At 37.5% G+C, this 13,687-nt stretch overlaps 1 protein-coding gene across 4 annotated transcripts; it reads left to right on the top strand.

The window, feature by feature from the left end:
- The first annotated feature begins 3,845 nt into the window (after positions 1-3,845).
- ZCCHC9 (zinc finger CCHC-type containing 9) lies at positions 3,846-13,072 on the top strand. Of its 4 annotated transcripts, none has more exons than XM_061187959.1 (6): positions 3,846-3,917; positions 5,055-5,461; positions 8,126-8,276; positions 8,571-8,663; positions 10,584-10,652; positions 11,926-13,072. In XM_061187959.1, the coding sequence occupies exons 2-6, from the start codon at positions 5,078-5,080 to the stop codon at positions 12,042-12,044; spliced, it is 816 nt and encodes a 271-aa protein (XP_061043942.1). In that variant the 5' UTR covers positions 3,846-3,917; positions 5,055-5,077; the 3' UTR covers positions 12,045-13,072. The 4 variants fall into 4 exon arrangements, with proteins under 4 accessions (XP_061043942.1, XP_061043941.1, XP_061043943.1 ...); XM_061187958.1 differs by having other exon boundaries at positions 3,861-3,917; positions 5,023-5,461; XM_061187960.1 differs by having other exon boundaries at positions 3,883-3,939.
- The last annotated feature ends 615 nt before the right edge of the window (positions 13,073-13,687 follow it).

Here is a 13,687-nt window from a genome sequence, read left to right on the forward strand (position 1 = left end):
TTGAGTTATTTGTAGTGAGGTGGATGGACCTACAGTCTGTCATACAGAGTGAAGTAAGTCAGAAAGAGAAAAACAAATACAGTATGCTAACACATATATATGGAATGTAAGACAAAAAAAAAAAAAAAGGTCATGAAGAACCTAGGGGCAAGACGGGAATAAAGACACAGACCTACTAGAGAATAGACTTGAGGATATGGGGAGGGCGAAGGATAAGCTGTGACAAAGTGAGAGAGTGGCATGGACATATATACACTACCAAACGTAAAATAGATAGCTAGTGGGAAGCAGCCGCATAGCACAGGGAGATCAGCTCGGTGCTTTGTGACCACCTAGAGGGGTGGGATAGGGAGGGTAGGAGGGAGGGAGACGCAAGAGGGAAGAGATATGGGAACATATGTATATGTATAACTGATTCACTTTGTTATAAAGCAGAAACTAACACACCATTGTAAAGCAATTATACTCCAATAAAGATGTTAAAAAAAAAAAAGATAATGCATACATCAGCTATTTGAGCACTCTGAAAAATAGTAGCAGGCAAATTAGGGAAGATCAGAATTCAAAGTACCACTGAATCAGTGCTAAATTTACATTCTGGATTTTATCCTGGACATTATGGATGTTATTTTATATATACTCTGAGTTCTGTTTTATTCCTTAGGGAAAAAATTTTTAAGCAGGCAATTAACTTGTGTAGACTTGGGTTACAGGTTTGCCTCACTTTTTGTCAGTGGAAATTCAAATCTCAGTTCATTCTTTTAGCCTCCAAGTTTGTCTTGTGCATGTGGGTTCAGGGACCAGCTTGAGATTTGTGAGGGATACATATACATATACATACATCTACATCTACATCTACATCTACATCTTCATATACATATACATACATATACAAAGAGAGCTTCTTGTGGCACTCTTCCTTCCAGGATCTTCTTCCCTCACTCTCCAGGGATGGCTGTTGCATGCTTCTTCCCCTGGGTCCTCCAACCAGAAAGTTGATGGTGGGGTTTCCATTGCAGTTTTAGCTGTTCATGTACTTTGTGACTGTGGTCCACTCTCATGGCAAAGACACAAACACACAAAGGGACACACAATCATGTGCTAATTGCTTCTTCAGATTTTGACTCCCCTCCACAAATGTCTGCTTTTACTTACTCTTCAGAATCCTCAGGTAATTGTTTTTTATATTTTATCCAGAATATATAGTCATCAGGATAAGAGATGGTTTGTAGAAAGCTTATATCAAACAGCTTATATAACAAACTACTTTTGTTTGAAACATTAAAATGTACTACCTCTGAAAAAAAAATTTATTATGATTTGAAACAATATCTGGCAATTGTCAGCTTCTTAAACTGGGCAGTGTTTACATGAACATGTGCTTTATGATTACTTCATATGTCTTATATACTTTTCTGGATGCATCATACACTTCACAATTTTCTAAAAATGAGGTACTTCAGCCCTTCATAACTAGGACTTCAGTTCCTCACTTAACATTTATCCTCTGGATCATATTCTTTTGAAAATAACACATTTACAGTATTTTAATGATATCTGAATGAAAATATTTAATAAAAAGATAATCCATTGAACTGTAAAAGTGAAGATATTCTAAAAATAAATAAATAAATAAAGTCTCATATGGGCAAGGCTAACTGAGTAAGTCTATTTTAAAGTGGGTTCAAGCTGGCAAACAATCCCCTATAGTATTTCAACATAGTGGAGCTCACACCTTTGGACTGAGCTTATGGTTCAAATCCTGACTCTGCCTCTTACTAAATGTGTGACCTTGGATAAGTTACTTTAGCTCTCTGAGCTTGTTTCTTCATTGTAAAGTGGAGAAAATAATAGTTTCTACCTCTCAGGATACTGGGTGGATTAATGAGGTAATGAATGGAAAGCATTAAGCACAGAGTGCTAGGTACCTATAAAATGTTCAGTGGAAGTTAGCTATAATTAGTACTAACACTTTCTTCTGAATCCCAAAGGATTTCTATGGCTGATTTGCTCAATTTCTAATTTTTATCTGATGCATTTCCACAAAAGCAAATTGAGATCATGTTCCTTCACTTCCAGGAATATACAACCTTCTACAGATTAAAATTCAGCACAATACTAAAGACGAGTTTTAGTTGAATGCACCCTCTAGTGGCATACATTATGTGCAAGAACCTGGCATCTACCAAAGAAAACCTCTTTATGAAATGTCAGGTTTTAGGTCGGCACTTAGAGCCTGAAGCCAGCTGGTTAAGAACATGATGGTATGAGTGGCACTCTCATACATCTTTCAGGAAGCTCCCTCTGTTCCAGAGCTGGAGGATTTTTTTAAAAAAATCTTTTAAAACTTTTCCCACCATAAGACCTAGGATATTTGTGATATTTACCATACCAAATTCCAATATTCCTATAGCATTGACTTTAATCTTTCCTCTTAAAATAGAGTCATTTTCTAGCTTACTTTAACAAGCATTGCAAAATACTTATTCTTCATTTAGTTAACAAACCATACTGAGCATCAACTATGTACCAGGCAATGGGGATACAACAAACAACTTATTACACAATTCATTATGCAATTACGAATTTGAAAAGTGCCATAAAGAAGTATAGAGTGCCATGAGAGTATACTAGGGATTGATCTAGTTTGGGGAGGGGGCTTTGGAAGGCTTACTTGAGAATAAAACGTTAAAAGCCTTGAAGGGTGAGTAGAAATTAATTGCAAGAAGAGAAGGAGGAGTACCATAAAAGAGAAGAGCATATATAAGGGCTTGGAGATAGCAAGATGCATGTGGCATTTGACAAACTGAGGAGACTCCTATGCATGGAACTCAAAGAAGAGGGGGAACTTGTGCAGCGTGAGGCTAGAGAAATAGGCAGGGACTTATCTTGTTAATGAGTTTGAACTTCATCCTAAGAACAATGGGAAACTATGGAAGGGTTTAAAGCAGGGGAGCAACAATCTGATTTACATTTCGAAAGTTTGCTTTGCTAAGGCACGGAAAATGGATTTGAGAGAGTGCAACAAGAACGGATGCCCAGATCAGCTGCCAGTAATCCAGGCGGGACATGATGAAAGCTGGAACAAGGGAGGTAGCAGTAGCGATAAAGTGGACAGATATTTAAGAGGTAAAAGGGATCGAGCATGATGATGGGGATGGGAGCAGTTGTCCTGGTGAACTGAGTGGATTGCCAATTTTTCCACCAAGCACAAATGCTGGTGGTAGCCGGGTTTTTTTTGTTGGGGGGGCGGGGGGAGGGGTAGCTAGTTGAGATAAAGAGTTGCTCAGGAGACTACAATTTCTCTCTTAAATGACAACGTCTTTGGCGCCACAGGGTGGTATTTCAATTGAATGCTGAACTAGCATTGGGCAGGACCATGGGGCACCGCCCTTCACCCAGTAGGGCCCCAAATGTCCTTTTTACACTTCTATCACAGTGATCCATTCCCACTGCGCTAATAGTTTTACTTTACTTCGGATAGAAAAACGTAACTCCCTCCCGCCGCCAATCCCAAGAAATATTTGCTTTATCTTTCTAAGTTCAGTACAAAGATCATTTCTCAGGGAAGTCTTTCGGGCCTTTCCCACCCCACGGATCCTTCCATCCATCTCGCCCACTATGCTGTGCGTTCCACACAGTACAGATTCCGCACTCTCAACTTCGCGTCTCCGGCGTCCAGAGCGGGGCCCTTCAAACACTGCGAGCTTCACATTTTCTAATTAGCCACGTTTACTGGCGCTGAGAGGCACCACAGCGCCTGACAGCCGCACCTCGGCGTGTGAGCCAATTACCCCCCGGAAGTGACGCGCTGTCAGGGACGACGTGCTTCCGCTCCCGACTGTCGCCCCCGCCGCCGCAGGGGGGACGGGTTTCTCTGGCCTGCCAACTCTGCTGCTCTGGAGGAGTCGTGCGTGGTAAGAAGCTGCGCGTAGGGGAGTAAGGTGGTGGGATCTCCTCTTTCGTTCCCTGGGACGCAGCGGGAGGGCGGAGGGAGTGGCGGCTAGGTCCCCGAGGGCCCCCAGCGCCAGGTGGGGCTGAAGCACCGGGCTCCGCGGCGGGCCCAGGCCGCCGGTGACGGGATCCGCCTCAGCTGTAGGAGGCTGGCCGCTTGGGCCGGCGCGGGCCAGCCCCACTGGGATCCTTCGGGTCGAAAATGGATCCGACCGACCGGGTACTCAGAGCTTCCCCTGTTCCATATACTCAGGGGAAGGATAACCTTTCTCCTCTTGAACAGCTCCAGTCCCCACTGTGACAGTCACAGGATCTGCAGCGACGAGTGCGCGCGCGTGGTGTAAAGTGTTGTGCACAGTCCCACACCTGTTTATTGGCTCCGCCCCGCAGCTTGTATTGAAGGGATGTCGTGGCGGGAACTGAGGTTTTCCGCACGGGATGCTACCCTAAAAGAGGGGCGTCTTAATAACTGAAAATGATTTGAAACAGCTGGGCTGGAAGTGCTTACGCTCTGATTAATAAAAGGAAGACTCGGTATTATCACGTGACTGCAAACACATATATTTTGCTTATCGATCTGCCGGAAAGAGTTGTATTGACAGACTTCAGGTCAAAGGACAGGAGTTGTGTATACTTACTAATTTGCTGTGCAAATTATTTGCGATGAAATGGCAGACTAAGCAAGAAGATTGGAAGAAAGTAGACCTGGGACTTAGAGATAGGAAAATAAACCGCTAAGAAAACTGCAGAATTTGGGAAAAGTAACTTCATTTACTATTACTATGTGATTTAATTTTGGAAATAACTTGGTTTCATAATGAATTGTTTTCCAGTTTGAAGCAACTATTTATATCCGTGTGTTTTTTATTGTTGCTGTTTGTTTTTTTACTGGTGTGGTAGCAAGGGCTAGATTTACATTACAGGCATATCTCTGCAGCATGTTATAGAATTAAATATACAGATATCTAAATTAAGTTAAAAAGTGTTTTAATAATTAAAACGCTAACATATGGATACAGGTGATATAGTGATACAGCATGTATCTTTAGTTTCATTTTTTTATTTGAGATGATGACTAACTGGCCATGCTTGTCTTAAAGACTGATAAACATCTGATGAAGCCATGACCAGGTGGGCACGAGTTACTACCACACAGAACAAAAGACCCTTCCCTGCAACATCATGGGAGGACATGAAGAAGGGGTCCTTTGAGGGAAAAAGCCAAAACCTACCAAAGAGTAAACGACTTGAAGCCGATAGTCTGTCCCTTAAAAATCATGCACCCCAAGCAAAACACAAAAAGAATAAAAAGAAAAAGGAGTATTTAAATGAAGATGTGAATGGATTCATGGAATATCTAAGGCAAAACTCACAGATGGTTCACAATGGGGAGATGATAGCAGCAGACAGTCAGGAAGTCAGGGAAGAAATTGCAGTTGCTTTAAAGAAAGATAGTCGCCGGGAAGGAAGACGATTAAAAAGACAAGCAGCAAAGAAAAATGCAATGGTAAGATGATCACTTCTACTAAAATGTTACTTTGTATGGCTAGAAACTATTATTCATGCACTCAGATATGTATTTTAGCAGAGTCTGATTGTGGTTATGTACTAGACTTATACGGCATCTTTTTGAGGGCTAGTAATGACACTAGGACTTTTTTTGAACACCTCCTCTATGCTAGACACTTGATGTACTGATTATCACAACATACAAAGATGGTGGCATTATTTCCATATTTTGGGTAGAGAACACTGGTGTGCAGCTAGGTTAAGTATCTTGCTGAAAGCCACTTAGCAAGTAGCAGAGGAGAAATTCAAACCCAGGAAAAGGTGTTAATATTTGATTACTCAGAATAGTGGTTGGCACTTTATAAGTATATGCGTTATTAAATAAATGTGAACCTAAATGAGCTGCTAACTCTATGTAGTTCAGCCAAAAGAAAAAAAGAAGATATTTAAACCCAGAGTCTGACTTTAAGACCTATGTTCTCACCCCTTCCAGTAGCCCTTTTTCAAACAGCCATTTTTAAAAAAGATCAAAATAAGGGGGAAGGTTAAGTACAACAGGTTAGATATGTGTGGTTCCCATTAGTTGGAAAGGATGTCTCCTTTTATCTTTATCCATGAAAAACTGATTGCACAGGAAGGAGCTCTAATAAGAATCATGCTGGTTAGTAACAGAGCAGAGTAATAGCAGAGTTAAAACTCCTTGAGACTCTCCCTAGTCATTGCTCCCTCCTTCCCCATGTTACACTGAGAGTAGTGCTGGGGGCTACAGGTTTATTTCCGTGGTGCCAAGACCTAGATTTTAAACTGTGTCAGACACAGGAAATGAAATACTTGGTATAATTCTTTCCCTTCTCTAGCAAGGGATTCTTCTAGCAGGATACTACATAAGAATCAGGATTTGTTGCTATTTTACAGTTTTATTTTTTATTAGAATTACTACATGTAGAGCACTGTTTGCACCAGTGTAGACTTGAAATGTTACAGCCTCCATAGATGTGGCTTCTCACTATTATGCAGGATTAGTTTTATGCAGTGTCATATTTAAAGATTATTTTGTGGAGATAATACTGATAAAATGTTCCTTATGGATAAATTGGGATAGAAAAGATAATCATTTCTATTTGTATCAAGATAGTTTTGTTTAAATTATACAATTTTTAAATATTTTAAAGTCAAGTTAATTTAATGTAAAGATAATGTAAAGGTAATTTCATTGACATAGGCGGTGTGGTGAATTGCATACTTTTTGAAAAAGTTTAGTATTGTGACCTTTTAAGAGAAGTTTTATGTTTTTAATTAAGGGGAAGGACATTGTTTTTCCAAAAAAAAGGAATTCTTTATATTAAAGCATGTGCTTTAAATAGTGTATGGCTTGTTGAGACCCTTCAACTCATTTTCTTGTTTTTCTTTTTAATACCTCAGACTAAGCAGACTAAGCATCGGTTCTATTGTTAATAAGTTGACATCTAGAAATTTACCAGTCCACTCTCCACAATCCCATCTACATTAAATTTAAGGATCATTCAGAAAGTTTGCATTTGGTGAAGATTAGGTTTTTACAGATAAAACCCCAGTCAGTAAGCTGTCAGGTTACTAGAGACAACCTTGACTTCACCAAGAATCCAAGACTTCTTATGTTGGTGATCCAGTTTTGGGCAGTAGCTTTTCCTGCAGTTGTAGAATAAATGAATTTTCTTTGTTTGCCCTAGCTCATTTTAAATGTAAAAGTTAATAAAGACTAAAGGGACTCATTCTTTTCCAGTATGTTATTAAACAGGAAAAAAAGAAAGTGAGGGCATAGTTGCAAAATATTATTTTACCTACTGAATTTGCTTTTTAAAAACCTTGTGCTTATTTTGAAAAAAAAATTAAATGATGAATTATTTGTTATCCAAAAAATATACCTTTTTCTAGTTTAAATAAAATACCTTAGCTATCTACCATCTTTGATTATGACTGATATTCTCATTCATTGCAGCGAAAAATATCCTGCGAATTGCTAGGTAGTATGTAAAGAAACCAAACCATTGTTCAATGTTAGGCTGGAGCCAAATAATTCATCTTAGAATTATACCTTGAAAATGTGCATATATTCTAAAATGAAACCTCTATCTATTTATGAATAGTAAGGAATATGTATGAAAGATATAAAAATTTAAGCATACCTTTTGGTACGAAATATATCTTATGATTCGAATCATAATTTAAATGGAATCACTTGACCCAAATTCATTCAATTATGTGAACTTTAAAAGTGAAAGTATTAATTTTGAGTGATCATTTTTATGGTCATTGTCCATCTCCTCCAGAAAACTCAGTGTTTCTAGGTACAGACATCCCCGTTAACGAAATGAATAGTCCATATTTGCTTAATTCATTTAAGTGATTACCTCCTACAAAGACATTTATAACTTGTGTCTGAGACTGAGAGATTTATGGATTGAGGGTTTTCAAAAGCACTGAAACTCTCTGATGGAAATGACATTTCTTATGGTTTAGGAATATGTGAAACACTTTTTTTCTACAGATAAAATACTGAGATTTCAAAAAAAGAACTAGATAACTTTAAAATGAGGAATGTTTTAAAGACATTTTTGATGACTAGAATTAATAAAGCCAGTGTAGTGTTGCAGTGTGGAAACTCACATTTTTGTTTTCCCAGGTATGTTTCCATTGTAGAAAACCTGGCCATGGGATTGCAGATTGCCCAGCTGCCCTTGAGAATCAAGAAATGGGCACTGGAATATGTTACCGGTGTGGATCCACAGAGCATGAAATAACCAAGTGCAAGGCTAAAGTAGACCCAGCTTTTGGTATTAATGTATCTTTTTTCCTATCAATTTTTTATTTGGTTAATGGGGAAAGTGGCCAATAAGTAGCCAACTTGTTTTTTTCGTTGTTGACAGGGTTTGTTATGAGTGTGTCACTTAATATTTTGAAATCAAATGAGATTAAACTTTAAATCATGTACAAACAAATGTTTTTTAAACACTCTGAAAACACTCTGAGAATACAGTGTTTTAAAATAATATGAATTACATGATATATATATATATATATATATATATATATAAAACTAACTTAACAGGAACTGTTGATTGTTACAGGTGAATTTCCTTTTGCAAAATGTTTTGTTTGTGGGGAAATGGGACATCTGTCCAGATCTTGTCCTGATAATCCCAAAGGACTCTATGCTGATGGTGAGTACTGTTACTCTTATATGTCGAAAATGTTGAGTCATCATGCAGTTGTGATTTAGTTTATACTTAAACAGTTTTTAAATAAATTCTTGAGTCAGTAGCAAAATCTTGAGAATTTCATTATCTTTATCAAGCACTATTCTATGTACTAGACTTTTTGTGTAATGTAACTTGGTATTATTTTTAATACATCAAATCAGAAAAAACTGACATGTATATTTCAAAATATCTGTGCTTGCTTCAGCATTATTTGTGAGAGTATAAGTATCTACTTTTAAACATAACAGAAGCAAAGGGATAATTTCTCAAACTAGGATAAGATTTAAAAAATAGTGTTGTGAATTTAATCTCAGTCTAGCATACCATTTTGGGTAGAAGGGTTGGTACACACTATTCATATTTGTAGTAACTTTTGTTTCTGAATGTTTTTCTTAGTTAGTTGTCTGGCGTGGGAATCAGGTAACTTTCTTACCTTTCAACTAATGGCTTAAGGTGCCCACAATAAAGTCTGTGATGTTTAAAGCTTTAAGGAGGAGGTTGTCATCTGTTAATGTGAGTCATTTATTAATGTGATGCTGGTACCATCAGGTTCTAGAAACCACTTGTGTTATGACTGGGTTCCCTTGCAGAAGTCCAGTGAAAAAGCATAGCTTTGGAGTTAGACCAGTTATAGCCTCAGCACTACCACTCACTAACTGTGGGACTTTGGCCAAGTTAAATTCTCTCTTCTCAGTTTCCTTACCTGTAAAATGGAGATGAGAAAATTGTATTTCATTGATTCTAAAATGCACATTTTTTCACATTTTAGTATCTCTGAACTCAATGTTTCTTACTATTGGGGGGTGTCACATAATTGGAAGTTTTTTTTTTCCAGAGAGCATTGTAGAATAATGATACATCTTATAATCAGTGGTGTCTTAGATTTGATGAATTATGGTATTTTACCTTGAAGAGTTATGAGGATGAAAATGTATTATTCAAGTGCCTCTTCTATTTCACTATAGCATCTACAATAGTAAAGAGTCCTGGACCTGGAAGATGCTCAAAAGTGCCTTTCAGTTTTGAACTTAAGAAACAGGTCATATAATATGACTAGTGAGCAAAGATGCCTTTGTATGGTCAACCAAAATGACTAGATATAAAAAAGTGCAGCAAGGGGAGTAGGTCACATAGAAGTGAGAATTCATCCTATTAGGGTCATTTTTCTGAGTGAGTCACTTAACATTATGAGCATGATCGTGATAATGCTTGACCGTTAAGCAATAGTGTTCGACCATTCAGTGAAGACTCATTTTAGAAACCAAATGTGTTGTAATTCACAGTCCTGGAATGTTGCTTAAAGAAGGCCAATAGGCATTTTTACTCGAGTTAGGATGCCTGGCAGATAGAAGGCACTGAAACAAAAGTTAATTTCATTCCTTTTGTAATTGATCACCCCCATCTGACCTGTACAGCAGAGCAGTGGTTCCTAACCCTTTGGGGACCTCATAGCACCTCATGATTAAACATTCTGATCATTAAAGAATCTGATTAAAAACTGTGGGCATTCTCCTCAAAAAATGCATCTGCACAGAGATTTTTCAGAGTTCACAAACCCTTCCCTTTCTAACCATGGTTAAGATCCAGGCTTCTGTGCAGTGGCTCTTGGACACTCCAGAGGACACGTACCTTCCGTCATCTCACTTCTCTTTCCCACATCTGCCCTGAAGGCCAGGGGCAAGAAATGGTGGGTACGTACAGTTTAGTGCTCTTTGAGGTCAAGAGGAATGGAGAATGGACTTAATAGGAGTAAGTTCCTGGCTCCAGCTACTTTCGCAACTAACAAGGTTGTGAGGACCAAATAAGATATGAAAGTGCTTTGAGACATTAAAAGCCCTATGTAAGTATTAGAGGTTTTCAATTACTCTGTTCTTTTTGTAGGTGGTTGCTGCAGACTTTGTGGCTCTGTGGAACATTTTAAGAAAGATTGCCCCGAAAGTCAGAATTCAGGTGAGATCTCTGGGCCTCCATTTAGAAGGGGTGAGATTAGTATTCCTCTGTGTTTTTGCTGAATTTTGTTATTAATAACTTGTTGATACACAACTGATTTTAAGGCTGCCTGGTTTCCTACTGCAGTGATGACTTCATCATTTCTTTATCAGCAGTACTAACTGAGCATCAGCTGCTATTCTCAGGTGGGAAAAAAAAATGACCAGTAAGCCCCAGAGGACCCTGATTTTATAAAGCATCTTATTCATAAATATTTTTATTTGCTAACCCATGTATTTAATAATAGAGCCAATTCCGTTACTTGAAGAAAATTATTAATTCACTAAGAGAAAATAAGAAATTTGAGAATAACTTAACAGTATTCTTATGATTGAGTATCCTCATGTATGCTCTGAAACCAAAAGGATTCAAAGTTAGTTGCAAAAACTGCCGAAAATATTAAAATTGTGTTATCCACACAGCATCTGGCCAGTTATATTTTCTTCCCAGTGAAATACTACCCTCGGTCATCGAAAACTTCATAAATGTTCACCAAACCTAAGGCAGATTTTTTTGGGATGTGGAGACCATTATTACATTAGTTTACCTAGCTTAAAATGATGATAATCCTGTGTGAAAGAAAACAAGACAGTAGGATAGCCCACTAGTGCTTCTTGGGGAAAAAGCGCATTTCTTTTTATATCATATAGTCATAGTACCACACAAATAAGTCTGCCCATTCTTACTTCCTACCCCTAGCATTTGAATCTGAAAACCAAGAGTTCTTGTTTACAGTCTTGTCTAGAAGAAGATAGTCTTTACTACACTGTAGGCAGTGAGATTGAAATGATGAAGTGGAATTTGAATTCTCCCTCCTCGGAGGATTGCCTCTTCCCAAATGACAAGACTGACAAGCAGATGTTGTATAATTTCACAGGTGGAATCTTGTTCATTTGAAACTGATGCTTCATAACTCTTGCTGTTTACAGACTCTTGGAATTCATTGACTCTATAATGATGAACTCTGAGAAAGAATGAAAGAGCTTTCTCATCAATTCGTGCATTGCAAAGCAGTTGCTGCATTTCCCTAATTGGGATGAGAAATTGCCTGTGGTACTCTGAAATCAAGGGTTATAATCAATTACAGAATTGCTCACTTTCCTTTAGTGATGGAGTCTTCTCTCTTTGTGATTATTCATGTCAAAACTAGTTCCTTTGCTAAACCAATACCAATCTAGGTGGATGTATTTGATGACTGTTTCTCTTACATTCTGACTTTTCTATGTCTTTACAGATCGAATGGTCACGGTTGGTCGCTGGGCAAAGGGAATGAGTGCGGACTATGAAGACATTTTGGATGTGCCTAAACCACAGAAACCCAAAACAAAGATACCTAAAGTTGTTAATTTTTGATGATTAGTGCTATCGTTTGTTAGCACCTCATTGTTAAACATTCTGAACTGGGCCTACTTCATAAGTTGGAGCTGGACTCTCCCTTGGAGTCCTGTATTGTAGATATCAGTATAATCTAGGTGTGGTCAAACCAGTTCCTGAGTTCTGTCCATCAAGGAGCACTTCTACCATTGTTTGGAGAAAATCACTGAAAAAAAGTATAATGTGTTCAAAATGGATTTTCTAAAAGAACATATTTTTAACCAACAGAACTTAGGTGTAACTAAGTGGTTATATACCTGATTGTAGCAATCATCTTTTTCTAAAAACAAAATTATGCATTAATATGAACTATCCCTAAACATAGGGTACCTGCTTCGCATTTGGAAATGAATTTTTGTTATATTGTTTTCTTGGTTCAAAGTATCAATTTATTATTATGTTAGAAATTAATTTATAATTGCCACAAAATCTGTATTTTAAAAATATTTAATAAAAACTCACTTGCTATTTACTTATTTTTCTGAATACCTAATTTTAGATTGAATGAGCCATTGTCCATTAATGTCCATGTAACAGTCCCTTTGGAAACACAATCTTTATGAATCCTAGATGAGCTTAATTTTTGTTTTAGTTTTGACATAAAGAACAAATTATTGAGGTTAAAATAGAAGAGTATCTCAACTTAACAGCAGCTCTTTCTTTGCCCCTGATTTTCAAGAGAGAAATTCTAGCCAAAATTCGGTTTGTGCTATTTAACCAGAATGATGATGGCACATAACAGATTGTCTATCAAACTTAATAGCATTTTGTTCACATGTTTTAGATGAGTCAGGATGAGATGCAAGCATCATCATCATCATAACAGAGTTAGAACACTAATCAGAGACCCATTAGCTTCTTTGTTTGATTTGATGAATACATGCATACTTAATACATACATTTCACAAGGCTTAAGCCTCCCATTGTACTGTATAATGGAATGACTGTTGGATTGTGTGTTTCATTTGGAATTTTACCTGATTGGATACATTTGTAATGAAAGGAAACAGCTGTGATTAGTTACTGAAGTTTCAAAAGCAAAATATTTACCAAATAAAAGGAATACTTTTCTGTTTTAATGTCTGTACATCTCAACATTTCTAATCTTAATAGGAGCTGTTCTTTTTTTTTTTCCAGTGACAGAGGAAAACATGACAGAATATGGCTCAGCATCCCAGAACTTAAGGAAATGAGTGCCATTTAAAAGGAATGGTACAAGTCATGCAGCTGGAAAAGGACAGCAGTGCTGCCTTAGTCATTTAGTCTGAACACCCAGATTTATTTCACCTGTCCTATCAGGAGCAAAAGGCTCTGGAAAGTCAAAAACCTGTCAGCTGCAAGTTAAGTCTAATGTTTTTTATGTAGTCTTCAATGCAGGGATGTCCATTTTGTCTTCCTTGGGGTTACTTTGTTTACATTTTAATGGCCTATAAAGTAGACTGAAATCATTAGAAATAAATTGCAGGTGCTGAATGTAACATTGGAAGACTATGTGGACACTTCGTTAAACTCACCAGAGACAGAAATTCTGACATCTGAGAGATTGTGTATTGCTTGATGTTGGTTATTTTCTTAACTAAGAATGCCAAAAGAAGAAGGCACACATTTACTTTATTCATTAT

Source organism: Eubalaena glacialis, chromosome 4, assembly GCF_028564815.1.
Source record: "Eubalaena glacialis isolate mEubGla1 chromosome 4, mEubGla1.1.hap2.+ XY, whole genome shotgun sequence".
NCBI classification, from domain to species: Eukaryota; Metazoa; Chordata; class Mammalia; order Artiodactyla; family Balaenidae; genus Eubalaena; species Eubalaena glacialis.

Bases quoted from the DNA above. Each gene is read 5' to 3' on its own strand.
- ZCCHC9 (XM_061187959.1), top strand. From the start codon at position 5,078: ATGACCAGGTGGGCACGAGTTACTACCACACAGAACAAAAGACCCTTC. The intron at 8,277-8,570 runs GTATTAATGTAT...TGATTGTTACAG, and splicing joins TAAAGTAGACCCAGCTTTTG to GTGAATTTCCTTTTGCAAAA. The intron at 10,653-11,925 runs GTGAGATCTCTG...ATGTCTTTACAG, and splicing joins CCCCGAAAGTCAGAATTCAG to ATCGAATGGTCACGGTTGGT.